Below are 24482 nucleotides of genomic sequence, written 5' to 3' on the forward strand. Positions count from 1 at the left end.
TCCAAACCAGCTCCCAAAGCTGTTCAAGACTCCGTACGGACTGGTCAGGAGGTCCCGATTGCAGAGGACGAAGTGAACGAAGCCGAACTCGCGGCCTTTGAACGCGAGCTCGCGGAGATGGAAGCTTCAATGCCACCATCTACCAACAAAACCGCTGCAGCTACGATAACCGCCGCGCCACTAAGTGCGGAAGAAATCGCTGCACGAGCGCGAGAGGAGCAAAGTACGCAGCGCGGAAAGCGTGATGCGGAGATTGAGGCCGAACGAGAGGACGCTGCGGTGGCATTGCAGGAAGAATTTGACGAGATGTCAGGGTTGGAGGAGAGAGTCAGACGACTCAGAGAACGACGGGAGGCTTTACGACACAGTGCTGGAGCGAGTGGCGACGGTCAAGGACAAGCAGTCTCTGGGACTGCGCACTCACGACAGCGTGCTCACGCACACGACGAGGGAGAAGACGATGACGACGACGCCGACTTTGATGATTGGGTTCTGGGTGCGCGCTGAGGACTCGCCAATGGTGTCAGCGGCGGTAAGGTCACTGGCAGTCCTTATTGAGCATGATACAAGGCATGATTACCGACGTTTTCCTGTGGCTTGCGATTGAGGTCGCCATAGCGTGCCTCCCGTCTGTAAGCAAGCATCTAGTGTTTGTGGCCCGCACAAAGCTACGCTTGTCAAGTGAGCCGGAACGCCCTTTGCCTTGGCAGACTAGATTAGTGTCTCGACTCTTCCTGACGTTTGAGGTCTACTTTGCAAGGCAACGGACGCACCGATTGTCAAGGGAAACGGAAGCTTCATTGTGTGCAGATCTCCTGTTTACTCCCACCTCAAGCCATCACCGGGTCCTGTCAACTTCTACCTCATGCAATTCGCGAGTACCGTGTACGCATCGCAGCATGCAGCCACAGTACTTGACAGAGCGAAAGAAAGGAGCAGTCGAGCCTTTCGAGGCGACGCAGCTGGATACGACCATAAAGTGAGGCAGGTTAAACCTACATCAATCGCACAGTTTGACGCCAATCTAATCGCAGGCCCTCATGGTACGTACATCGTCCATGCCTGCAATCAAGGAAATGGATCCGGTGATCATCTACTCCAATAATGGTGGCACTCAGAATGCATCAATCCGCAATGACGACTACGACAGAAGAATGCCGGAGCAGCTTGCAAAGCTCTGCCAGAGCGACCTGGTTTCCCAGCCAAAGAGCGTACCCAGCTCCTTCGACATGAGTGGAGATGGTTCAATACGCAGACGCAGCACAATATTCATAACAATACGCACATCGTGAACACCTACCTACTGATCGCTACTGTCATGGAAGACGGAGCGTTCACACTCATCGAGAGTTTAATGGCCAATGTACGAGATGGCGGTGTGGGCGTGGGCTTTAGAGACCATCCGCACTACAATTCTTGGGATGACGGATGGTACAACGACACACAACAAGACGCACAACTGTAAGCGCGTGCTTACAGGGCTGCTTGGACAATGAACGCGCCCAATACGATCTCTTTCACCGTCTCCGATCCCAGCCGCGCGTATGTGCACTCTCCAATGGGCAAGCATTTTCCCGTCAACACTTCAATACAGAGCCTTAGCTATTCGAACAAAGCCAGGAAGTAACCATGGCGCGGGAGGAGCTTGTACATTTGAGACCCAAGTAGCAGTCGCGTAGCGTACGCTTTCATCGGCGTTTTGTCCCTCGTGCTTCGTCCGCCTCCCGTCCGTTAAAGCTCATGGATCGAATGATAGTCACTGAACATGCCGATGCCGCGGCTATTGTGTAGAGATTCAATAATCCTTTGGGAACGAGGCAGCAACATTCTATGCTAGGGATTTACCTCTCCCTGAAATATGGGGTACACATATTATCGCCCCCAAAATCTCCAACTTAGCGTTGACGCCACTTGAGCGCTTGCTCACCGGTGTCACGCCACCAAATGGGCCGGGGCGCAATGCACATTGAAGGCGTCGGCGTGTCGAGCCGCTGCACGAAGGCAAGGCGATAGCCTTGCAGGGTGGGGTGATCATTCAGCATGCTTCACCGGTTTTACTGCGTAGAGCGCGTGCAACGTTGGGATAGACAACCTGGAGTTACGCTTTGTCGCGCCAGCATGTATACCCACGATGCCTTCTCGCCCGCGCTCTATTGGATCGCGGTCAGACGACGAACAGAGCAATGCGCCGCCGCCGCCGCCACCTAGTAACAATCGTGCTTTTATCCTAGGACGTCTGCGTCCGCCACCACGACCACCGACGAAAGACTGCCAGAAACCGCCGCAAGAAGTAAGCAGACTACGTTCGGGATTGTTCAGCTCGAAAGACCAAGCTAGCTCGCTAATCCGCTGACTGTCAGGTGATCAATGACTTCTGGTCGGGTTTCAAATCGGCATGGCCTGGCAAGATATCCTCGGTGCTGCCCGACAACTACCGTGCGAAGCGTCTGCGACAGCGCCCAGACGCCGATGAAGGAAGTCATAATGCGGTCGAGAGCTATGAAGAAGCCGCACGTATATGTCGGCAGAAGGTTGACAAGATTGTCAAGGAGTGTCGCCGTGTAAATCAGAAGTACCGTGATCCTCACTTCGACATCGAGCAAGACTTTTACCAAGCCACCTTTCCGGACTGTCTGCGAGGTCTGGTTGCAATGAAGGACGACAAAAAGCTCGAGCCCAAGAGCGTCAAGCGCGTCAATGAGATCTTCGAGAATCCACGCTTTTATATCGCCGGGCCTAGTGCCAACGACGTGCGGCAAGGCCGGAACGGTGATTGCTGGCTCATGTCTGCTCTTGGGACGATCAGCAACAGCCAAGGCTTGATTGAGAAGATCTGTGTTGCGAGGAATGAGGAAGTCGGGGTGTATGGCTTCGTTTTCCATCGAGATGGCACGTGGTACTCCGAAGTCGTTGACGACAAGCTGTATTTGATGAACGAGGACTTCTACGATCGGCAGGATCGTAACCGCAGCGACGGCATCGCCAATTGGATCTCTGTGCAGAATCCGAAAAACGTAGAAAAGGAATACCAGAAGCGCTTTCAGACAGGTAGCAAGGCGCTGTACTTTGCTCAATGTAGTGATCCCAACGAGACGTGGTTACCATTATTGGAGAAAGCTTTTGCGAAAGCACATGGCGACTACCTTGCCGTAGAAGGTGGCTTCGTGGGCGAGGCTATCGAAGACTTGACTGGTGGCGTCACCAGCGAGCTCCACGCTACAGACATACTGAGCCGTGAGGACTTCTGGGAAAACGAGCTCTCAAAGGTCAATAGACAATTTCTTTTTGGTTGTGGTCAATCGCGTGGGTTCGATGGCGACCGGAGGGGCATCCAGCACCGACATGCTTACTCTGTGATGGAGGCCAGAGAAGTCGACGGCAAGAGGCTTGTGAAGCTAAGGAATCCATGGGGCAACACGGAATGGAAAGGCGCCTGGTCAGATGGAAGCGAAGAGTGGAACTCGCATTGGCTTGATAAGCTAGGACACAAATTCAGCGACGATGGCGTCTTTTGGATATCATACGAAGATCTGCTTGACAATTACCAGCATTTTGACCGGACGAGGCTGTTCGATCAGTCGTGGCAGGTCACGCAGCAGTGGATTAGCTTGTCCATACCGTGGAGCATTGATTATCACGATACACATTTCGAATTCGACATTGCCGAGGAGGGACAAGTGGTGGTAGTCTTGAGTCAGCTGGACGACCGGTACTTTGTCGGACTAGAAGGCCAGTACACCTATACGCTTTCTTTCCGTTTGCACAAGAAAGGAGATCCGGACTACCTGGTGCGGAGCCCTAGCTCGTACGACATGTATCGGTCCGTGAGCACTGAGGTTGTGCTGCAGCCCGGAACGTATATTGTAATGATGAAGGTCACAGGCACGTTGTAAGTAAATACCGAGCATACCTTCACTATGCTATTCGAAGCAGCACTAACAGTCGACATCTAATCGCTAGCATACCCAGTAAGTTCAAGACCGAAGACGTGGTCAGAACCATGAGCCACGGCAGAAGAGAGAAACTGTTGGCCATTGGATTAAGCTACGATCTCGCGCATGCCAAGGCGCAGGTCGTTGAGCATGACAAACTGGTGGCGGAGCGAGAGAACGAAAAGCGAAGAGCAGAGAGGAAAGAGAAAGCCAAAGCGAACAGGGAGACCATACGCAAAGCCCGCAAGAAGCATGAACTCATAGACAAGAAGCGGATGCAGCGGGTTGAGGCAAAGCGCCGGGCCCAAGAGGCTGAGAGAGCCAAAGAGCGTAAAAGGGACCAGCGCGAAGGTGACGGCGCCGACGCTGACGACGAGGCGGGAGAGACGGAAGTCAATCGTGGTTCCTCTACAATCACTGATGTGGTGACGTCCGTTTCGAACTCCAAGACGAAGCAGGACGCTACGGAGTCGGTTTCAGATACAGAGGCGGAGAAGACCAAGGCCAACAGGGATCCTAGTGCCGAAGCCAGCACGTTCGAGATCAAGGAGACGCCTGCAACCCCTGCGTATGCTGATGGCGAACAGCCTCCGTCCAATGAGCCAGCCAAGTCACGGATAGGAGATGATGCACCTTCTCCAGAGCTTTTAGCACGCACTGATTCTATGGCCCGTGACGAAGGAAGGGACATTCTAAGACCGCTTGCAAAGCCTACAAAATCAGTTTCCATCGCGCCTTTCCCATCAGAGCCACCTTCACGCACCCAATCATGGAGGACTATGCCCGACTCACTGGGATCCCTTCCACGCATGCAAGAACCACTTCCCATGCGAGAAGCGCCTTCTAGACGGTCTACGGGGGTTTGCGACCCTTTGGCGGGAATGTATGGCATACCACCGGCGCCACCACCGAGTGACTGGTTGCCACCGCCACCCCAATCAAACTACTTACCGGAACGGCGAAACACCTTTGATGCGAACTATGGGCCTCCGGGCATAGAGTTTGACGATGCCGATTTTAGCTGGGATTCGGAATTGGACGCGCCTATCCACAGTGACGACGAGCGCGAGGCGGCAAGGAAGATTGCGAGGCCTGACCTAATCATCATTGGCGAGGACGACAATGATCAATTTGCGGGCGAGCCGTGGAATGCGGTCTGTGTGGTCGGTCTGAGGGTCTACGCCAAAGCGGAGAATAAGATCGAGGTTCGAGTCGCTACTGCCAGCGGCCAAAACACGGACGGTGAAGGGACCAACGCGGAGAAGGATCTCGATCGCGATGATCCAGCCGTAGACCTTGCAGAGGGCACAATATCTGATCGTGAGCAGGTGCAGAAAGATAGCTTGGCAGATACCGAGCCCACTCCGGTAGCAACATTGGGGGGAGGTGACACAACACAACCGGACCAAGTGGCATTGTCGAGGGTGGAGAGAACACGAGGTGGAGACGAGCCTGTCCCTAACCAGGCCGAACAACGTCAGGTTGAGAGGGATCAGTAACGGATGAGTTGTAGATTTATGCTTGGTATGCCTTTGACAACGCCAACGGGGCTGTAGGTTTAGCGGACGAATATCTAATGATCAGCGTAGGCACATATGCTACTTTGCGCATAGTCAAACTCCGTCCCGCTAGCGTCCATTAATGATCTCAGGATCATAGTTGATTGGCCATACATTCATTACCACCATCACACGCCGTGCTACATGATCGTGCAGGGAATGATGCAGCACTGGCAGTCATCCCCGCACCAACATGGCAGCTTCACACCTGTAGGTTTCGCAGCCGAGAGCTTGATGGGTGATGATGAGGAGGTGGCAGACGCCGCTGAGGTCGTCGAGGGAGGCATTAGTGCGTCGCCGGCACAGGTGCGGAAGTTGCAGAAGCTGCTGGTGTCGTAGTGCCAACGGGGTTGACTGGCTTCGTCAGCGCCTGAGGGGCGGCGGGAGCAGCGGGTGTAGAGGTTGGCTGAACTGTCGTCCCTGGAAGAGTGGCAGGGACAGTACCACTATGCGCTGCTGCCTTCTTTGATGCTCGCTTCGCTTTCTGTGTGTACCACCAAGCCTTGATGCCGCCGTGCCAAGTGAAGACGTTCAATGGGTGGAAATGGTAGCGTTCCTTCTAAGAGTGGCTCGTTGTACCGCTAGCAGCGCTGGAGTTCATGATTGATATCGCGATTCGATTGTTGTTGGCTGACTGCTGTGCTGTGCGGGAGATGGTAAGTAGTTGATGTTCGGCAACGCGGCTGGGATGAGATGCGCTAGAGCAACGAGAGTATTAGCAAATGAAGTGCGCATACGGACAATGGCAAATCACCTTGCTTATACCCGCCTAGGATTGAGATAACCCCGAATACTGATCGCTTGTACGACGTGTACGACGTGTTTACCAGACTAGGGGGTTAAGAACAACAGAAAGCAGGAATCTGGGTCAACATCCTGCTACCGAGCCACTTCCGCAAATGCGCTGCGCGCTTGCGTCAGTGGCCGCGTCGTTGCATACGATTCGGTCAAGCACCTGCAGCTACGAACAAGGCATGCAGTGAAGGAGCGTCTGACGAACACATACCATCTCAGCCTCAAACTCTTGGTCCAGCTCCAGTAGGCCTACTGTACCTTGACCATCTACACCTTCTTCACCATCGTCACAACTTGCTGTGAGCGGCAGATACCACCTTGATCATCGTGTACGTTCCGCGGAGTGGCAATCGCTCAGCTTCAGTCGCTCATTGACTGACTCTGTATTAGAGGAAGCAAAACGAAGTACGACAAAGAACGACTACTATACCACAATGTGCCAACACAACTCACCCGCCACGCTTGTTGTGGCCGCCAAGCCTCTCAAGATCAAAAAGCCGGTACCTACGAAGCCATGCATCGATATCCCGTGCGGTCCGAACTGGTGCGGCTTTCAGATCCCCCTTCCCACTCCATTGTGTCAAGCTGACACAGTCGTAGTGACTGCGAGTTTTGCTGCATTCCATGTACCGTCATGTGAGGGACGGCACCTTAGACTGAATGGCGGAGGACTACAGGAAGTGAATGCGGTTCAGCGGCACGAACTGATTTTGGGTACACCATGACAGCTGATTGAGGTGTCTCGGATCACGAATCACGATTGATGCATGTCTGCTGAATTTCCCTTACCGTGCAGCGTTGTGCTACTGCTGGTCATAGGCCGCAAACCCTACCTCATGTACCTGTACTCGCGAGGATTGATGACTACCAGCGTGACACATCAGCTCTGCGGAGAGATCGTGGCGTCTCCCATTTGACTTTGTTGCTCACGCTCTACCCTGGGGTCTGGTTCAACCAGTGAGAGACGAGTGCTCCAGAAGAGCAGCACCTCCCAGATGATGACCTCCTAACGCAATCGCTGTCTGTACCGTACCAACTTTGCTGGCGTAGCAAACCCCACCCCGCAATGGGCTGTCGTAGGGTGTCACCACGCCGCTAGATGGGCCGTCCTAACTCAAGGTATTCCGTTATACCTGTCTCCACGTCATACCCGGTCTCTCCCTGTGCAAGCGAACAAATATCAGTGACTGCCCTATAAACAAGCTGTATCCGACGGCAGACTTACAGTTGGGGTGTCGGCGCCGCATTAGCATCACCAAAGGGGTCGTCCTCGTCTTCATCGTTGTTGCTAGGTTTGGGCGCAAACGTTGGCTTGGCTGGCATCGGTATGCTTGCCGGCGCCGGTGCCGGTCTAGGTGGCTTCACAGGAGGTGCTGACGCTTTCTCTGCCAACGACAAGCCTTCGAGCTGGGCCTGCGTATCCGATGAGATATGCCGGGCGTGCTTTGGTAAAGTAGCGGTGATGCTGTCCAGATCACTGTCACTGTCATCGTCGATGCTCCGGTCCATGATCTCGTATGCCGTGAGCGCCTTCACGAGCTCGTCGTTGGCGTTCACAAGGCTACCGATCCATTCGTCGGACTCGACGTGCTGAATGTACAGCAGAATTTGACGCCGCAGAGTCTTGCACGTCTCGAAGCGATTGCGGACTTCCATGTTTTCAGACACTCGTTGGCTCTCGCGATTGACCAGCTGCAGGCCGTTGATGAGGTTAGTGGAGGCAATGGAAGCTCTGGCAATGCAGTTGGTCATGTTGTCTTTCTCCTTGGCGAGGTTGAAGCCGCCTTTGCTGGAGCCGAACATGCCTTTGCCTTTCGCTAAGCCTTTGGAAAAGCCGGAAGATGATGGCGTAAGCGTGACAGGTCTGGAAGGTGTAGTGTGCGTTTGCACGCTTGATGAAGAACGGCTGTGGGTGGCTGGAGCGGGCGTTGGGTGCACGTGTGGCATCTCGTCCTCCTCGTCGTGGTGAAGCTCGGTATCCTGTAGGACTTTTTGACGGGCCGCTGCTGGACGCTGAGTCTTGGGTAGCTCCTTGTAGAGGTTCGCTACCTGCGAAAGGCCGGGCGTGTTCTTGTAGGCATTTGCCCACTGTACGAATAGTACCTTACACTTCTGACGCACTTCGGGGTCTACGGTCTCCTCGCGAGGCATAAGGCGCAGTCGTTCTAAAAGTGGCTCATCAGCGAAGGCCCGCTGGAAGCGAGTTCCGGCGTTCTGTATTAGTCCATCGAGGATCACAAGTGCCCTGATCTGTTTGTGAGAACTGCCGTACTTGCTGCGCTTGGTCAGAGACACCATACTGCATGAAACGAATTGCTTAGGCGTACAGTTTCTTGCGAAGCGCTCTCGCCGCCTCGGTCGGGCCTGACTCCTGGATGCGAATGACCTCGACGAGATCTATGATACCGCTGACATCGTCCTCTTCGTACTGCTCGCCTGTCAAGCGGTCGATCTGGACTGTGACGGCCGAGAATGGCTTTTTCTGGGACGACTCAGCAACGGTTGGTAAAGTGGCCACCTTAGGCGGCTGTTCATGGTATGTCGCCTACCGATGCTCCAAACATTGCGGCAGTGCAGAGCTACCAAAGATGAGGTTGAATATGATGTGATCTTGTCTCGTTGCTTCCAGGCTTACAGAGTGCGTTAACTGCGGCCTTGACAACAATCGCCGTATGACAAGAAACAAATAAACGTATTTAGCACACCCACAGTTCTACTAAGACGACCTCCTCAGTTCAGCCTGCAAGAGAAGTAACCTTCAGACGCATCGATACAAGATTGATACATGTACACAAGGGAAGTGCACCGCCATGGAGCACGATAACGCATGCGTACAATGCATCCTGCGCTGCGCACCGCCCATTCTGACACTGTGCCAGGTCTGGTGACGACGCTCACTCCCAGTAACGAAAGCCAGGGATCTCTGGCCACTCAGAGGGTAGCGTTCTGCAATGCCTAGCCGTAACGTTAAGATTGACGTAGATATACCCCAGCGCCGCGCTGAAACAAGTCCTACATAAGCGTAAACCATCTCTTTCAACTCACTCGTCACTCGATACTCATCTTCATCAGTCCGTCGTTCGTGTCCACCATCCCTTGCAACCCCAATTTCTTCCCCTGAACTGGCAATCCACCGTTCGGCGTCATACCATTTACTACACTTCCTCCGCTATTCGACCGGACAGTCTGCAGTGGCGGGTGCCCGTTAGAATCCGAGCCCGCAGACGACAACTGCCCGCCGTCCCTCTTCTTCTCCGGAGGCTGACCCCATGCCCCACCGAAACTGCCCTCACGCTGCGAAGGCGAGTGCATAAGCACAGGGCTATTTTGAGCACTCATGCCGGGTGAGACGGCTCGGCGCTTGATGGTAGCAATGTCAAAGTCATCTTCACGGCGGCGTTTGAATTTCTTCAGCGCTACGTCGTCATTGATGGTATTTGCTGCTGTGGTAGTGTTGCTGAGCGTGGGAGCCGTGAAGGCGTCCGACGCATCACTGGCAGAGCTCCGAGCTCGCGGACGCCGCCAGAACGCGTCACTGCCATTGAGGATGCCACTTGGGGCGTTAGGGTTTGGAGAGTCCATGTTGAAGTCTGACATCATGCTGCTACTTTGTCTGTTGAAGGTAGGAGGTGGTGGTGTACGCATCGCTGGGTCGAAGCGGTTCCAGTAGTCCAGCCCGCCGCTGTTACGGGAGGCGTGACTGGCGAAGTTCATGCCGAGGCCTTTTTGGTTGCCAGTATTATCTCCGTCAAGCTCTTGGCCAAAGTCTTCTTGAGCACTCTCTGGCACAGCAGGTAATAAATTTGGACTTGATTCGGCGGTGCCAGGACGGACCTCGTGGGTGAGATCGAGGTCTACCACGCTGTTGTCGCGCTCGCGCACTTGCCGTATTGTCTCGCTTTCTCGGCGGATTTCGGTTACTTCGGGCGCTGCTTCTTCTGCCAGTGCAGCTCGGATACGAGCGAAGCCTTTCGTCTTCGGTAGCAGGTTACCTCGTCGAGTCACCGGTCGCCGTACAACACCGGGCGTGCTGGGTGCTGTAAGTGACGCCTCGTCTCCGCTGTCGTTACCACTGCTCAAATGAATGCCTTCTGTACCCAGTGCCAAGCTCTCACGTCTGCTCCTTGTCGCATTCGCCTGCCAAGCAAAGTAACCCCCGCCGGGCGTAGTAGCCGCACTTTCGATGCTTCTCATAGGTGGTGGAGATGTGGTTCGAGGCGAGGCAAGCGAGCTGTACCCGCTGTTACTGGCGCTGCTGGAGCTCTTGCGGCTCTTTCGACTGCTTTTGTGCAGCCGTGTCCTCCTCATCGTCTTCATGAGCGATGCCTGCGCCGGACTGAAGTTGCTGTTGCCCCACATCCCTCCGCCAGGCGTCTGCGGTCCAGGCTGAAACGGCGTGGGTGCATTTGGGTTCTGCAACTTGTGTACTTGCGGCGTAGTGTAGATGGGGTCCTCCTGATCGTCACCGCCCATACTCGCATCTCCATCGCTATCTGTGCCTTCACTGTCGCTAGCCATCATATTCACACTGCCCACCGAGCTGCTCACAACACTCCTTTCTTGCGTAATCGGAGCGCCCCATGTTGCACCGGCACTTCCACCAAATGCAGGCGAATCGAGCATCATACTGCTCACGCTACCCTTTCGGTACGGTATAGCCATTCCTCGCTGCGTAATGACCGGGCTGGAATCCGGCGAGCTTTGCTCCGCAATGGTCGTATGATGCAGATTGGTGCACGCCCGCGCAAAGTCCAAGCCGCGTGAATGTCGAGGTAATGATGTCGCCGGGCTTGCACTTAGGTCCTGATTTTGCACAAAGACGTCACGCTCGTCCAACTTCGGGCTCAGAGGAGCAGCGGTGCGGTTGAAGTGGGCGGGCGAGGGCATATGCGGCATCTGCAACGACAGTCCGCGAGCGACGAACTCCGGCCTGTGGAAGCCGGAAGAGTGACCCTGGCCGGCGGGGGTACGAGGGAGTGCATGGTCGTCCTTGCTGCCTTGCCGTACCCGCTCTCGGAAGGTGGGTGATGGCGCGAGTTGGGCGCTGGGCGGATCGGAGAAGCTGCGAGATTTGGAGGGTGTGACCGCAGCTTCGTCGGTGGGATCAATGGTGTCTATGGCGCTTTCCATGCTTGTGTACGGATCATATGGGTTTGCGGTGCAGGAACTCGTCACTTGCACCGACGTTTACATGTACATAGCGCACAAAGTTCGGTTTGACCTCACCAATGCCACGTGAGAGTGGAGCTCCCCGCATTGCAGTTGGAACGAAAGAGGAAACAGCCGGACTTGCTCCGTTAGGGCTTCCATTTGGCTGTACCGTTGGCATATATACTGCATGGCAGGGCGTCCTCTATGATGCCGTCATATGCGTGTGTCGTAATTGCCTCCCGAACCCTTCCCCATCTATTGGCACCTTCGCTATCACCCCGGTCTACATCACAAATCATTCACGATATGCTTGGCATAAACTCCGGCTACAGAGTCGACATCCTCCCAGTCAGCCTGCCAGATACTGAAGATCTTGAGCTTCCACTTCATGTCCTCGCGTTGCATTTGTGCGACAAGTCGACACATGGTGCCATCCTGCGTCGGTACGAGGAAGGCACTGCTGTCAAGGTCCCACAGCTTGCTCTGGTCCCATAAGTCGAAAGTGCCAGTGAGGTAAGGTGGCTTGTCGTGATACAGATCATGTAGGACGAAGTGTTGGTGCCGGCCTGGCTTCTCTTCGCGCCATGATTGTGCAACACGGGCATAGAGCTCAATTAGTACATTCTTGCTGGTGCGGACGGCTTGGCAGCCGACATTGAGTGCCTCGCCAATACGGAAGCATGTACGAAGCACGGTCGTGTACGTTGCACCTAAGACAGGTGAGCGATCAAGCACTGCAGACGGAAACGGCTGTCGAGCAATCGGCTTGATCGTGCTTTCAGACACCGCTTTCCGCTTCGCAAGGAGATGCTTGTCGGTCTCAGAGAGGAATGCGCCGCCGTAATCATCATTCGGATCGGCAACGTCTCGAATATTCTGCTTGCGTTCCCGGGCCGGTGGCGTTAAGTCACCAGCTTGTTCTTCTGCTTTCTCTGTGGCCTCAATTATGGCTTCATGGGCTGGGCTAGACGGGGCCGCAGTCTCCGCTGCCTTCAGAGGCGCTGCTTGCTTCATGGCTTGCCTGCTAGGTTGCTTACGCGTAGGCGCCACATGTACTGCAATGTCAGGCGGCGCCGGGGTCGGTAACTGAGCAGTACCGAGGGAGACGGAACTGGCGTCTGCATCGACAGCTGCAGGTTGCAATTGCTCCGCGAGTAACTCGAATAGCAGACCGAACTCATCTTCTTCCTCTACCGGAAAGATGCAGTAGGGCTCATTAGCGATACGATGTTGCGGCTGTGCGGTCGGTTGGTTGCCGGCATGCTTCATTGTTGGCTCTGCAAATTCAGGGCCGATGCTGTTAGTTGGCAGTCCTGAGTTGCTATTGTAGAGTACCGCACCATGGCCCGGCGAGGCTTTGAGCGCCTCGAGTGACGTTATTTGGCCAAGTGGATGAAGAGAATGCATGGATGTTCTTGGCGCACAGACGGCGACTTCTTCCAACCGCACGCCAGCATTCAGTTCTGCACCATGGCGTTTCGGTGCCCTCGGCGGGCCTTTGACCGTCGTCCTCTTCGAACCCGAGGACTGCTTCGTTCGGCCACGCTGCAAGCTGCTTTCGTTGTCACGGGCGCGTTTTCTCACCGGCATGCTTTCCGATACATCACCGCTTCTCCGCCGCTTAGCACTAACGTCTGCATTGCCAGTGTTTGCTCGATTGCCGCCGCGGTCGGCAGCTTCTCGGGCACTATGTTCGGTGGGTTGGCTAATAGCAAGGGAAGTCGCCTTCACCTCATGCCGACCGGGGTAACCTGCCACTACAGACCGAGTCCGAAAAGTGTCGGCCTCCGGTTGCAGTGTATGGTCAGCTGGACGATGGGATGTAGCGGATACTGAAGCACTCGCTGTTGAAGCGGGCGCATTGATGGGTGTGAACCCCATCGGTGCACGTCGAACTGTTTTTCCGTCCCACCCCTTCCCACGTTTCCACGTTGGTATGGTGAATGCCAACGCGGCATGAGAGTGGTAACGTTCTGCACGATGGGAAGAGGTGAGGTGAGGTGAGGCATGCTTGTTTCTTGCCGTCGCACCTTCTTCGTCGGCACTCGAGCCGTTCATGCCTAAGGCTCAAGACTTGTGCTGCAACCTCACGCTTTCGATGCTGGATGTCGGTATAGTGCCTTAGAGAACACAATCCATGCAATATGGCCTCCAAGCAGTCAACGGTAGCGTCCTTCATCGAATCAGCGCCGCCGGGAGAGGTTGGTAAGAAGACGGTGTTGGTCACCTTGGGGCTATGCTGATTGCAACAGCTATCCAATGTGCTGGCTGGTATCGCATAGTGATCGACCTCCACACGTACCCCGATGCTAAGGAAAGCATGTAGATGTCAAATCACTCGTCCCAAAAGAGATACAATCACTTGGGTCGGCGTTCAAGAAGTACAATGAAGCGCAATATGCGATCGTCAAGCTCAAGAGCGGAGAAGCAGTATAACTTGGCTGTTCCAGATCATTATGCCGCAGACTGATGAGTTCTAGTCCCTCATAACACCCTATAATTCCATATCAGAGGATAAGTACTACGACACAGCTCACAGCATCTCTTTCCGCGTCGACCATACCTCGCAGGTAATCAGCGTCCATCATTACTCCTGCTGCGAAGCTGACACGGCATAGTCTGCTTCGGATGAGGAGCAACATACCATCGAATCACCGCATGCAGGTACGATACGCTCGCTCCACAAGTCCTTCGCAGCCGCCTCCGCCGAGCACTTTCCTTCGTCAACCATCGGCATCTTTCCTAGCGACAACAGCATCGCCATCCTACTCGTTGCAAACAAGTACTCACCGCAGAACTTCTGGAACGGCCGATGGCGCTCGACCTACCACCTCAATCTGTCATCCAACAGCGTGACTGGGTCGATCAAGGTAGACGTGCACTACTACGAGGATGGCAATGTCAGGATGACCACAAGCAAGAAGGTAGAGTTAAGCAGCAGTGGTGCAGATGCGGTGGTGAGGGAAATTGCCAAGGCGGAAAACAAGTATCAAGAGGAGCTGAACCGCGCGTTCACGACATTAGCGGAGGGTAAGTTAAGCGGAGCGATGGGTAGATCGTTTCACAGCTGTCGACGCAATAGCTGACCGTTGTACGCATCGATGTTTAGGTAGCTTCAAAGGCTTAAGGAGGCAATTGCCCGTTACAAGGCAGAGGGTGGAGTGGGAGAAGATTGGCGGGTATCGGGTGAGTCTTGTTCTGCGTACTATCTTGATTCACAAAGTACTAACGGAGGTTTGCAGCTGGGCCAAGACATTGGCGGAGGTCGATCGAAATGAAGCATGAAGACCGAGCGGGCTACGGTAGTGAGTATCTAATGTTACCATCTAAACCTTCTGTACGGACTCGTGCTTAAAGTCGGTACAATGCTGTAGGATCGCCCATCACATGGGTATAATTGCTGGTGACTCACATGGCGTGAACGTCTTGATCCACGAACTACAGAACGGCGTCTCGCAAGGAAAGTGGGGCTCGTGCTTTCCGTTTGTAGAGCTTGGCGTTTCCGAGACGTCCCCACTAATCTGTGCGCATGTGTCGAATTTGGTACTTGCACTGCTGCACTCCTGAACACAAGAGTGACACAGCGATAGCGCTTGGTGTGTTGGAGATTTGCTTCGAGCAACAAGCTTACCGAAACAGTTTTGACGCACGGTTTCAGCCTGGCGGACAAATACAGCTGACGCACCGCCTCTACAGCTCAATGATCAACCTCGCACCTCTACCAGCTCACATCCCCCGGTATCTTGTTGAGAGTGAGAGGTGATAGAGAAGGAAAAGATGGCGGGTGGTGAGTCCTTGCCCCTTGATGACGTGTAGAAAGCTGGCTGACGCGAACAGGCCCTGTCGCTTCTTTCAGGTCGGTGCCTGCAAGAACGGCAAGGACTGCAAATACGCGCATGTCATCAACCCGAACTTCAAGCGCAGGGCATGCGAGCCGTTTCTGACGGGCACCTGTAGGAGGGGCCAGCAATGCACGTACTCTCACGCCAAAGAAGACATTGACCTTCTACGAGCTACGCTAGGCGTCAATGGCAGTACTACTGCGACCTTATCCACGACTGCGAGGGAGTTCACAGAGTGGCGTTACCAGATTCCAACCCCTGAGATTCTCGCACGTGGCCCACCACGCAAGTTGGGGCCGGCTCTGCCCAAGTTCTTTCAGCAAGCCCGCCACCTTCGCCAGCGGTGAGGTGGGCTCGATGCAGGAAGTCATTGCTCTGCTCGCCTCTGCAGGCGGCTGTGTGCGGATAAAGGAAGTCAGTGAGCAGCACTACGATGACTTGGACGACGCTCAGCTGAGCCGCTTGTTCAACGGCCAGATTCTACCTTTCTTGAAAGCCATCACACACAAGAACGTCATGGCTTCACTCCTTCTTGAACAGCGCCTGATGACTATCTACAACGTCCTATACGGTGGTGACGGTCAACGTGCTGCAGCGCTCTTTTCTGCCGCGGTAAAGCACTTGCAATGTCTTGGTCTCACGGATCCCACCAACGGCAACGCTCCAAACACAGCTGCGATCGATGGCATCGAGACGACTGTGATAGCACTGCACAAACTCGTGGAAGTCAACACGCAAGCACAGGTACATGACGGCTTGAAGACAGTGGCAGAGATGATCGCAGTCGTCATCGGTCAAGACGTTCCCGATGGCGTTCAATACTACATGTCTGCGGCTCGGAAGTACCTCTCTCGTGTCAACCAAAGGCTAGGCCTCGGCCAAGCACTTGCAGAGAATCAAGGCCAGAATGGGACCGCAGGCCCGCGGTTCACCTTCGAGCTAGCGCGCGAGCGTCCTGGTGCTTTGTCCGACGATGGCCCAAGGCACGACAATGACAATGAGAACATTTGCAACATCTCCGTCCTTTCTACGCGGCAAGAGATCGAGAGCTCTCGTACGGAATACCTACCTCTGGCAGACCCCCGCGAACTACACCTTGGCGGGCTCGAGGGTCTCCTCGATATCCACTTTCGTCTGCTGCGTGAAGACACCGTTGGTCAATTGCGCGACAGCGCTAAAATTGAATTGGAGAGACTGCAGAATCCGCAGGCGCAGAACGGCGGCCACCAGCGTAAGCGCCAAGGAGCGCGGACATTTGTTTACCAGAATGTCGTCGTCTTGGACGTTACCTTCGACGCCCACGGCGGCATGCAATTCGCTCTGGGTTTCGACCAGCCGTCAACTCTCTGGTCAACAAGTGAGCAACAGCGCCGCGAGTGGTGGCAGAGCTCTAAGCGCTTGGGAAATGAAGCTCTGGTTTGCCTACTCAACTCTGCGGGTGAGGCTATATTCCTGGTTGTTGTCCCGGAGCCGAATTCTAGCAAGAAGGACATGCAGACTGGAGAGAAGATTGTCACACTCCATGAGGAGTACAACCTTCATGCGGAGAAGGAGCGAGCACACGTGATTGCCCGCCCTGTGCAACAATTGGATATCTTCCCAATGCTCGATCATACCTTCGGAGACGGCAGTGAGGAGCTTTCGCTTGTCGAATTTCCTGGCGTCATACTACCGGCTTTCAAGCCCACGCTTGAAGCCATGCAACACATGAGCAAGTCGCCAGAAGACATACCATTTCGTCATATTCTTGCACCTGTTTCAACACCAACAAATCCCAATCGAGAAGTCGACGTTGATCCACCAACGTACGCTACAAGGCCTGGGTTCCGTTACGATCTTTCTGGAATCACTCATCATGGGACTCCCTTCCATTTCACTCCTGGAGAAGACATCGAGGCCGCGACCGCCGAACTTACCTCCAAATCTTCGCTCGACCATAGTCAAGCTAGGGCAATAATTTCCGCGCTGTCCCGCAGTTTGGCGCTGATACGAGGGCCGCCTGGCACGGGCAAGAGCTGGACGGTACTTCAGCTTGCCAAGATACTGCTCGGTAACAAAGCTGCCGGAAGCCTCGGGCCCATCATTTGGGTCTGCTTCACCAACCATGCTTTAGATCAGGGTCTTGAGCGCCTCGCAGAAGAAGGGTTTCCCAACATAGTTCGTATCGGAGGATCATCAAAGCCTGAGCGTCTCAGAGATCTGAATCTAAGGGCTGTCGTCCAGTGCCTCGATTTGACGAAGACAGAGAAGAAAGATCGATTCGCTTTCACGAAGATGGTTGATGACGATGCCAGGGAGATCAACCGTCTCCTAGTCAGTCTCGGCCGCCTTGGTGATGAAGGAATGATGAGCGAGCATCTCAAATACTATCATCCGGATGATTTCTTCTTGTTGTTCAGTGAAACGGACGAGGAGGGTTGGCAGACTGTGGAATATACCCGCAACAACACCCCACTTCAGAAGTGGTTGAGAGGTGCTCCATGGGGCGATAACAACCCTCGCTCAGCCGGACAGCTGGCTGGAGTGCACGTCCACAGCATGACTGGGCAAGAGCGCCGTCTTGTCTACACTTCCTGGATGCAAGAGATTGCCAGCGATCTGCAAGATAAGCTGCGGAGAGCACTCGCAGAGTACAATGAGCACAAAAGCAAGCTGGACATCATCAGGTCTGACCTGGACCTCCGTGTGTTACAGCAAGCCAATCTAATTGGGCTTACCACGAGCGGGCTGGCGCGTCACCTTGGTCTCCTCCGCAAAACTGGTGCAAAGGTGCTCGTGTGTGAGGAGGCCGGCGAGGTGCTGGAGTCGCATCTACTGACCGCTCTTTTGCCTTCAATCGAGCATGCCGTTCTCGTTGGAGACCATTGCCAATTACGGCCTCATATCCAGTCTTATGACTTGTCGTGCGAAAGTAGGAGTGGCGCCCAGTACTCACTCGACATATCGCTGTTTGAGCGGCTTGTGGAGCCCAAAGACCTCAAGGCTCAGCCGCTGCCATTCTCCACGCTGAATGTCCAGAGACGCATGCATCCGTCAATTTCTCAACTTGTTCGGAAGACGATCTACCCGCAGTTACAAGACGCACCATTGGTAGCCACCTACCCGGATGTGGTTGGCATGCGCAAGCGTACGTTCTGGCTGAATCACGCACACAAAGAGAACGAGGAGGACGCTGGTGTTGGCCCATCCATGTCTCATACCAACGAGTATGAAGTGGAGATGGTGGCCGGCGTTGCAAAGCATCTCGTGCAACAGGGTGTCTACCGATCGGAAGAGATCGCGATCATCACGCCCTATCTGGGGCAACTCCGGAAGCTCCGGCAAAAGCTGAGCTCCGCGTTTCACATCGTTTTGAACGAGCGAGATGTCGAAGAGTTACAGAGGGAGGGTGACGGTAGCCTGGAGGCGGTGACGGAGGATGATGCAGTTGTTCGCCGTGCATCTATCGCTCGAGGCTCTTTGCTGCAGGCCTTACGCGTTGCCACTGTGGACAACTTCCAAGGAGAGGAGGCTACGGTCGTGGTCGTGTCCCTGGTTCGATCCAACGACATAAACAAGCCCGGCTTCCTCAGAACTTCCAACCGAATCAATGTCCTTCTCTCGCGAGCCAAGCACGGACTCTACATAATCGGTAACGCCGACACTATGGCTGAGGTACCCATGTGGGCGGAAGTTCTTGACCTTTTCCGCACGGACGGGAATTTCGGCGACGACCTTGGACTGTGCTGCCCACGGCACCCCCAGACTCCTATTGTTGTCAGAAACCCGGACGACTTCGTTCGCTTGTCGCCCGAGGCTGGCTGCGACCTTCCCTGCACGAACATGCTGCATTGTGGACACGCATGTGTGAGTAAATGCCACGCTGACATGCTTCACCAAGCAGTCTACTGCATGAAGCCTTGCACGCGCCCCAAAGCAGGCTGTTCCCATAACTGCCCGCGAGTATGCGGCGATTCTTGTCCACCGCAGTGTGAAGAGCTGGTTGAAGGCATTGATCTCATTCTCAGATGTGGTCACCATACAGACGCTTTACCCTGCTTTCAGCATCAAGACTCTTCGAAGGTGCTGTGCGACGTACTGGTGAAGCGGACGGTGCCGGGTTGCAATCATAATGTGACTGTGCCCTGCTACGTCGACGTTGCACAACCTGAATACCGCTGCCCTGCAATCTGCGGTTCCTTGTTAGAGTGCGGCCACCCGTGTAAGAAGGCATGCTGGAAGTGCCGCTCTAAAGATGCAAATGATGGAGGCCCTGTTCACGTCAAGCACGGGGCTTGTAAGCAAGTCTGCAACCGGGATTACAGCACCTGCAGCCATCGATGCAATGCAACATGCCACGGAGAGGATCCTTGTCCGCTTTGTGTTGCCCCTTGTGATAATCAATGCATTCATGGTACGAACATCAATGACGATATCCATTCAGCCATTGTCGAGACGCTGCTAACATCAGTGGACTCTAGGTCGATGCAGCAAGAAGTGCTCTGAGCCTTGTGCGCCATGCATTGAGCCTCGTTGTGGTTCGCGCTGCCCGCACTCTCGGTGCAAATTACCGTGCTCGGCCCCGTGCGATTGGCTACCGTGCTCTCAACGCTGTGAGCTGCTGCTGGCTTGCGGCTGCCAATGCCCGTCCCTCTGCGGTGAAGTGTGCCCGGATGCAAAGTTCTGCCAGAGTTGCGCTTCCAACGAGATTAAAGAGCAGATTGTCGACATGATCATGATGGAGACATACGGCGAGACTGACCTGGACCTCTACCCATGCATCTTCGCTGCGTGCGGTCACATTTTCAGAGTCGACACCATGGATGGGGCGATGTTCATGCAGAACCACTACGTGCTGGACGAGCAAGGCACCGTTCTCGCATTGAATGAGAGCGTGGAACCATTCTCTTCAGCTGAGGTCAAGGTGTGCCCAAGTTGCAGGGGCTCGCTTCGCAACATTGCTCGTTATGGACGCATCGTGAGGCGTGCTTTGCTGGACGAGAGCGCGAAGAAGCTCAAGGCATGGTCCGACCAGACCTACGCTGATCTCACTGCTCGTCTTTCTGAGGAGCATGAGTCGCTTCTAGTGACACTGGATACAGTGAGAAAGCCGCATCAGGACATCAGGCTTAATGGCTCGCCGTCTGACCAGGTCAAGTACATAAAGCGTCTCAAGACGAGCAACCGGTATCGCAAGCTTTTCACACTCCGCAGCAACATCAAAGCCTTCGCTGACAGAGTACGCCAAGAAGAGCAGCCGTACCAGCGGGTGCGCGACTCCGTAGAGACTGTGAGGCGCCAGAACACTGGAGCCGAAATCGCCGAGTTCAGCTTCTCCCACGACATGCTTCAGATGCGTGAGCGTCTTCAGGCTGTTTGCCTGCTTATCCAGACTGACCTGGTAATCATCACGGATGTCATGAAGATGCACGACAGGACTACCGCTGGCAAAATCAAAGGCATACTTCAGGTCGACTTCTCCCACAACCGCGCGCAATGCGACGAAGTGGCCCACGAAGCAGTGGCATCGCACAGTGTCCGCGAGGGCGTCCAGAGCCTTATCTTCTGGGCCCGCTTCGCTGCCATGCAATGCGGAACGTACGACTACAATGCCGAAGAAGAGAAACCTGGACTGCAATTACGCAACGACGCGCTCAACCAAGGGGCGCTGGAGCACCTCCGCGATGCCGAGGAGATTCGCAACCGCTTCAACGGTGAAGCCGTGAATCCTACGAGGGGACTCCGTGATGAGATCGTCGACGTACGCCGTATGCTGAACGAGGGCTTGTCGGCGGGTGAGATGCGGATGGTGGTCGAAGTGATGGCGAGGGAGTTCCACGGAACGGGGCATTGGTATCGGTGTGCGAACGGCCATCCCTTCACCGTCGGCGAGTGCGGCATGCCAATGCAACTCGCCCGGTGTCCGGCGTGTGGGGCGGGTATTGGTGGCGAGCATCATCGGCCGACGGAGGGCGTGGAGAGGGCGGGGGATATTGAGAGGCAGTTTGGTGGCATGCAGTTGTAATATATAGGCTGTGGAAAAGAAAGGGATCGAGGGGCTTGGAGGAGGAAGGCTAGCTTTGTGCGTGGCAGAGAGGGACTTGATTGCGATGGAGTTGAGAGGATGAGGACAGCAGTTCTTGCGAAGCGTAGTGTTGACCGCGAAGATGGAATTGTTATGAGGAGGTGCTTAGTCGCTGCAAAAGTCATCCTTTGGCGACGCACGGAGAAAACTCGCGTCGCCTTGTCGCATGGATGTGTCGATACGTTACTCCGTTACCCGAACGCCACCGCTCTTACATATACCTCAAGCGGTGCACAACCTGGGGTGCGGTTTCTTTGATATTATGCCTTTGGGTCCGCCACGGGAGCGAAGCCAGTCTGCCAGTATGCTACCGACCCAGCTGGTGCCACTGTAACGCTCATGGAAGCTACAGAGACTGTGTTTCGATGATCTGATGTTGTACACACTGTCGAACATCTTCACAGGCTCGCTTGCCGGCTTGCTTAACAACGCCTCTACGCGTTCAACCTTCCCATTGCTTTCAACTCACCCGAACGCCATTGCTCGATGCATACACGTATCCCTACAAAAACAGAGCGAAGATTCCGTCTCACTCCCGCCACTACCCACCATATAGTTAGGACCGTCACTCTTTCTTCGCCCCACCACCGAATACACCGGCCATCCACCCGCCCGGCGCATTCTTCATATCCCGCATCTGCACCTCCATCATGCGCTTCTGCTCCTCCTCCTCCTCCCTCAACCACTGCGCCCCGTGCTCCGCAATCTGCCGCTCAATCGCCTCGTACTGCTTCTGCCCTTGCTCGCGGATCTGATCCGACAACATCTTCCCCTTCGCCAAGCCCTCGGCCACCGACTGTCCGTCCGCCAACACCATGCCGCCCCCCATCATCCCGGCATTCTTGACCCCGAGCCCGGAGGCGAGGGAGCCGATGGAGAAGGCGGGCCGTTTGGCGCGTTCGGCGTGGAGTTGCGCGAGGAATTTCTCGCGCGCGAGCGCTTCGCGGCGGGCGAATTCGGCGGCGATGTCGCTGCCCTCGAAGGATTTCAGGACGGGGCGCACGTCGTCGGTGCTCATCGTCGCCACGTACTCCAGGAAGGGGATCAGGCGGACGAGGTCGCCCGTGTGGGCGTCCTTGGGGTCGCCGCTCCATTTCGGCAGGACGATCGCGTTCTCCGGCTGGTTCTTCACGTGGCCCTTTTCCGTGTCGATGATGATGGTTTTGCTGAGCGGCCGGTTGAGGTAGGAGAGGTCTTTGACGTACTCGCCGCCTTCGTACTTCGTCGCTTCCCGGCCCAGCGGCCACATGATGAAATGGTAGGGGTCTAGCTTTTTGATGACCGGGTCGGCGATGGAGAGGGGCACGGAGGTGAAGAGGACGAGCTCGTAGTATTGGGAGAGATAGCGGATGAAGTAGTCGATCCCGGGCCGTTTGGCGGTGCGGTAGCCATGCTTGCGATCCCACGTGGAATGGATCATCAGATCCTCCAAACTCAGGACCAGAGTGTAAGGCTGCCGTTGCGCTTCGGGGATATCGGGGAGGAGTTTCGGGAAGGTGGGCTCGGTGTAATAGCCCACCTGCGAGCCGAGGCGGGCGCGCATGCGGGCGTAGAGTTTGCGCGGGCTCCAGCCGGTGGCGTCGTCGGGGGCGAGGTGGGAGGGCGCGGTTTCCCGCATGTCGTAGGGGCGGGCGAGATAGAAGGCCCCCGCCAGGACGGAGAAGAGGAGGCCGGCGTAGAGCCAATTGGCCATTGCGGCGCGGCGGCGGTCGAGGGAGGTTTCGTAGGCGGAGCGGTCGTAGTCACGTTGTTCGCGCTCGCGTTGGTCTTCTCGCGGCGGGGTGGTGGTGACGTCTACGCCTTCTTGTTGCTCGGAGGGTCTTTCCGATTGGATATTGTCGCGTTGCTGCTGTTGTTGTTGATTACGTCCCGCGCCGAACTCGAAGTCGAAGGTGCTTGGGATGCCTTGCCGTAGGTCGGGGAGGGGCTGTTGTGGTGGTGGGTCTGCTGCCTCGCTTTCGGGCGGAGGAGGCGTGTTCTCCGCCTTGGCTTGGGCATCGTGCACCCGGTCTCTGATGCTGCCTGCCGTCGGCTCGTCCACGTCTGCCTTCTGCGCCAGTGGCTCTTGCGTCTTGCCTTCCTCATCCAGTGGAGCCTGGCTGATACTGGCGTCCTGCGGTCGCGTGCCGTCCACCGATGTGGTCATGCGCGCCACATCTTCCCTTCGATTCGCCTCATTGGCCGCACTTGGCATTGCTGCTGATGTCGCTGGTGACCGGGGCTGGCTCATACTCTCTGTGGCTGACGTGGATGAAGGCATCGCGTTCGGGTCATCGCTGGACGTGTTCAATGCCGGACCCAAATCTTGCTTGCCCGCTCCCGCTGCTGCTCCTGCCGCTGCCCCCGCCGGACCGCCAAGCTTGATGCCATCTTGCGCCTTCCATGTCTGGTCTTGGGGCAAGCTCGTGCCTGGACTCGTCTGTCGTGCTTGCCCGGTAGAGCTGGGGAGAGGTGGTGGAGGGGGGGAAGACGTCGCTCTCGGTGGAGGTCTGCCAGCGCCGAGTGGTGGAGGTGGAGGTGGTCGCTTCGGCCGGTCGGCGTATGTTCGTATCCGTAATGCGGTTGCGGGGAGTGTGTGGTGGCAGATGCGCAGGGAGGTGGAAGAGGGCCGGATGGCTCTCAGAGCCACGCGGGACAGCATTTCTATTATGCGTTATACCTGTTCAATACTGTACTGATGCGACTGCCTGCGCATTGCTTTTCATGCCTCCATCATGACAGACATGCGCTTCTTGAATGCTGTTCACGCACGTGACTCGATGATGGATGGTTCGCAGCTTCCTCGTCTTCTGCACTGTTGCCCCGATGGAACCTGCAAGCTTCACCTCCGCCAAACTCCGCAGACATATCGTTTGCCAAGACATTCACATGCAACAGAACGAAGAGGACTGATGTTACGTCAAGCATTCACTTTTAATTCTTCACAACGCCCCCTGTGCAGTCGCGTGACGATAGCGACCACGGTCCGAGTCACATGGTGGTCGCGCGACAAGCTCACCATAACCACATGCAGTTGACGGCCGCGCCTCGATGACCGCGACCGCGCCCCCTCCATGCTTCTGTATTCCCCGGCCAGCGTACCATCCCCGACTACGCAGTTATGGCCACTCTACATCGCACTGCTGCTTATAGCCGGGCT

At 55.5% G+C, this 24482-nt stretch overlaps 8 protein-coding genes across 8 annotated transcripts; 4 read left to right on the plus strand and 4 right to left on the minus strand.

The window, feature by feature from the left end:
* Positions 1–1856: 1856 nt before the first annotated feature.
* BAUCODRAFT_30166 (uncharacterized protein) lies at positions 1857–5601 on the plus strand. Its single transcript, XM_007674767.1, has 4 exons — positions 1857–2290; positions 2361–3889; positions 3961–5474; positions 5536–5601. Exons 1-3 carry the CDS (start codon positions 2132–2134, stop codon positions 5429–5431), a joined length of 3159 nt encoding a protein of 1052 aa, XP_007672957.1. The 5' UTR covers positions 1857–2131; the 3' UTR covers positions 5432–5474; positions 5536–5601.
* Positions 5602–6666: 1065 nt separating this feature from the next.
* Positions 6667–7212, plus strand: BAUCODRAFT_348607 (uncharacterized protein). Its single transcript, XM_007675131.1, has one exon. The coding sequence runs from the start codon at positions 6721–6723 to the stop codon at positions 7009–7011; it is 291 nt and encodes a 96-aa protein (XP_007673321.1). The 5' UTR covers positions 6667–6720; the 3' UTR covers positions 7012–7212.
* A 201-nt stretch (positions 7213–7413) lies between these two features.
* Positions 7414–8850, minus strand: BAUCODRAFT_119337 (uncharacterized protein; the record flags this gene model as incomplete). The annotated part of the gene is made up of 4 exons (XM_007675132.1): positions 7414–7447; positions 7512–8536; positions 8610–8768; positions 8836–8850. The coding sequence occupies 4 exons, from the start codon at positions 8848–8850 to the stop codon at positions 7414–7416; spliced, it is 1233 nt and encodes a 410-aa protein (XP_007673322.1).
* Positions 8851–9340: 490 nt separating this feature from the next.
* On the minus strand, positions 9341–11392 carry BAUCODRAFT_42534 (uncharacterized protein; the record flags this gene model as incomplete). Its single annotated transcript, XM_007674844.1, has 1 exon — positions 9341–11392. A coding segment is annotated over one exon (2052 nt), but the record flags the coding sequence as incomplete, so codon positions are not given.
* Positions 11393–11755: 363 nt separating this feature from the next.
* Positions 11756–12205, minus strand: BAUCODRAFT_53869 (uncharacterized protein; the record flags this gene model as incomplete). Its single annotated transcript, XM_007674861.1, has 1 exon — positions 11756–12205. A coding segment is annotated over one exon (450 nt), but the record flags the coding sequence as incomplete, so codon positions are not given.
* A 1341-nt stretch (positions 12206–13546) lies between these two features.
* BAUCODRAFT_30169 (uncharacterized protein) lies at positions 13547–14743 on the plus strand. Its single transcript, XM_007674768.1, has 7 exons — positions 13547–13638; positions 13690–13708; positions 13764–13867; positions 13918–14007; positions 14056–14467; positions 14547–14623; positions 14680–14743. The coding sequence occupies exons 1-7, from the start codon at positions 13582–13584 to the stop codon at positions 14713–14715; spliced, it is 795 nt and encodes a 264-aa protein (XP_007672958.1). The 5' UTR covers positions 13547–13581; the 3' UTR covers positions 14716–14743.
* A 322-nt stretch (positions 14744–15065) lies between these two features.
* BAUCODRAFT_348596 (uncharacterized protein) lies at positions 15066–21398 on the plus strand. Its single transcript, XM_007675133.1, has 3 exons — positions 15066–15224; positions 15275–19672; positions 19740–21398. The coding sequence occupies exons 2-3, from the start codon at positions 15466–15468 to the stop codon at positions 21281–21283; spliced, it is 5751 nt and encodes a 1916-aa protein (XP_007673323.1). The 5' UTR covers positions 15066–15224; positions 15275–15465; the 3' UTR covers positions 21284–21398.
* A 479-nt stretch (positions 21399–21877) lies between these two features.
* BAUCODRAFT_30172 (uncharacterized protein) lies at positions 21878–24220 on the minus strand. The gene has a single exon (XM_007674769.1). The coding sequence runs from the start codon at positions 23982–23984 to the stop codon at positions 21909–21911; it is 2076 nt and encodes a 691-aa protein (XP_007672959.1). The 5' UTR covers positions 23985–24220; the 3' UTR covers positions 21878–21908.
* Positions 24221–24482: the final 262 nt, after the last annotated feature.

This window comes from Baudoinia panamericana, assembly GCF_000338955.1.
Source record: "Baudoinia panamericana UAMH 10762 unplaced genomic scaffold BAUCOscaffold_2, whole genome shotgun sequence".
Lineage (NCBI taxonomy): Eukaryota > Fungi > Ascomycota > Dothideomycetes > Mycosphaerellales > Teratosphaeriaceae > Baudoinia > Baudoinia panamericana.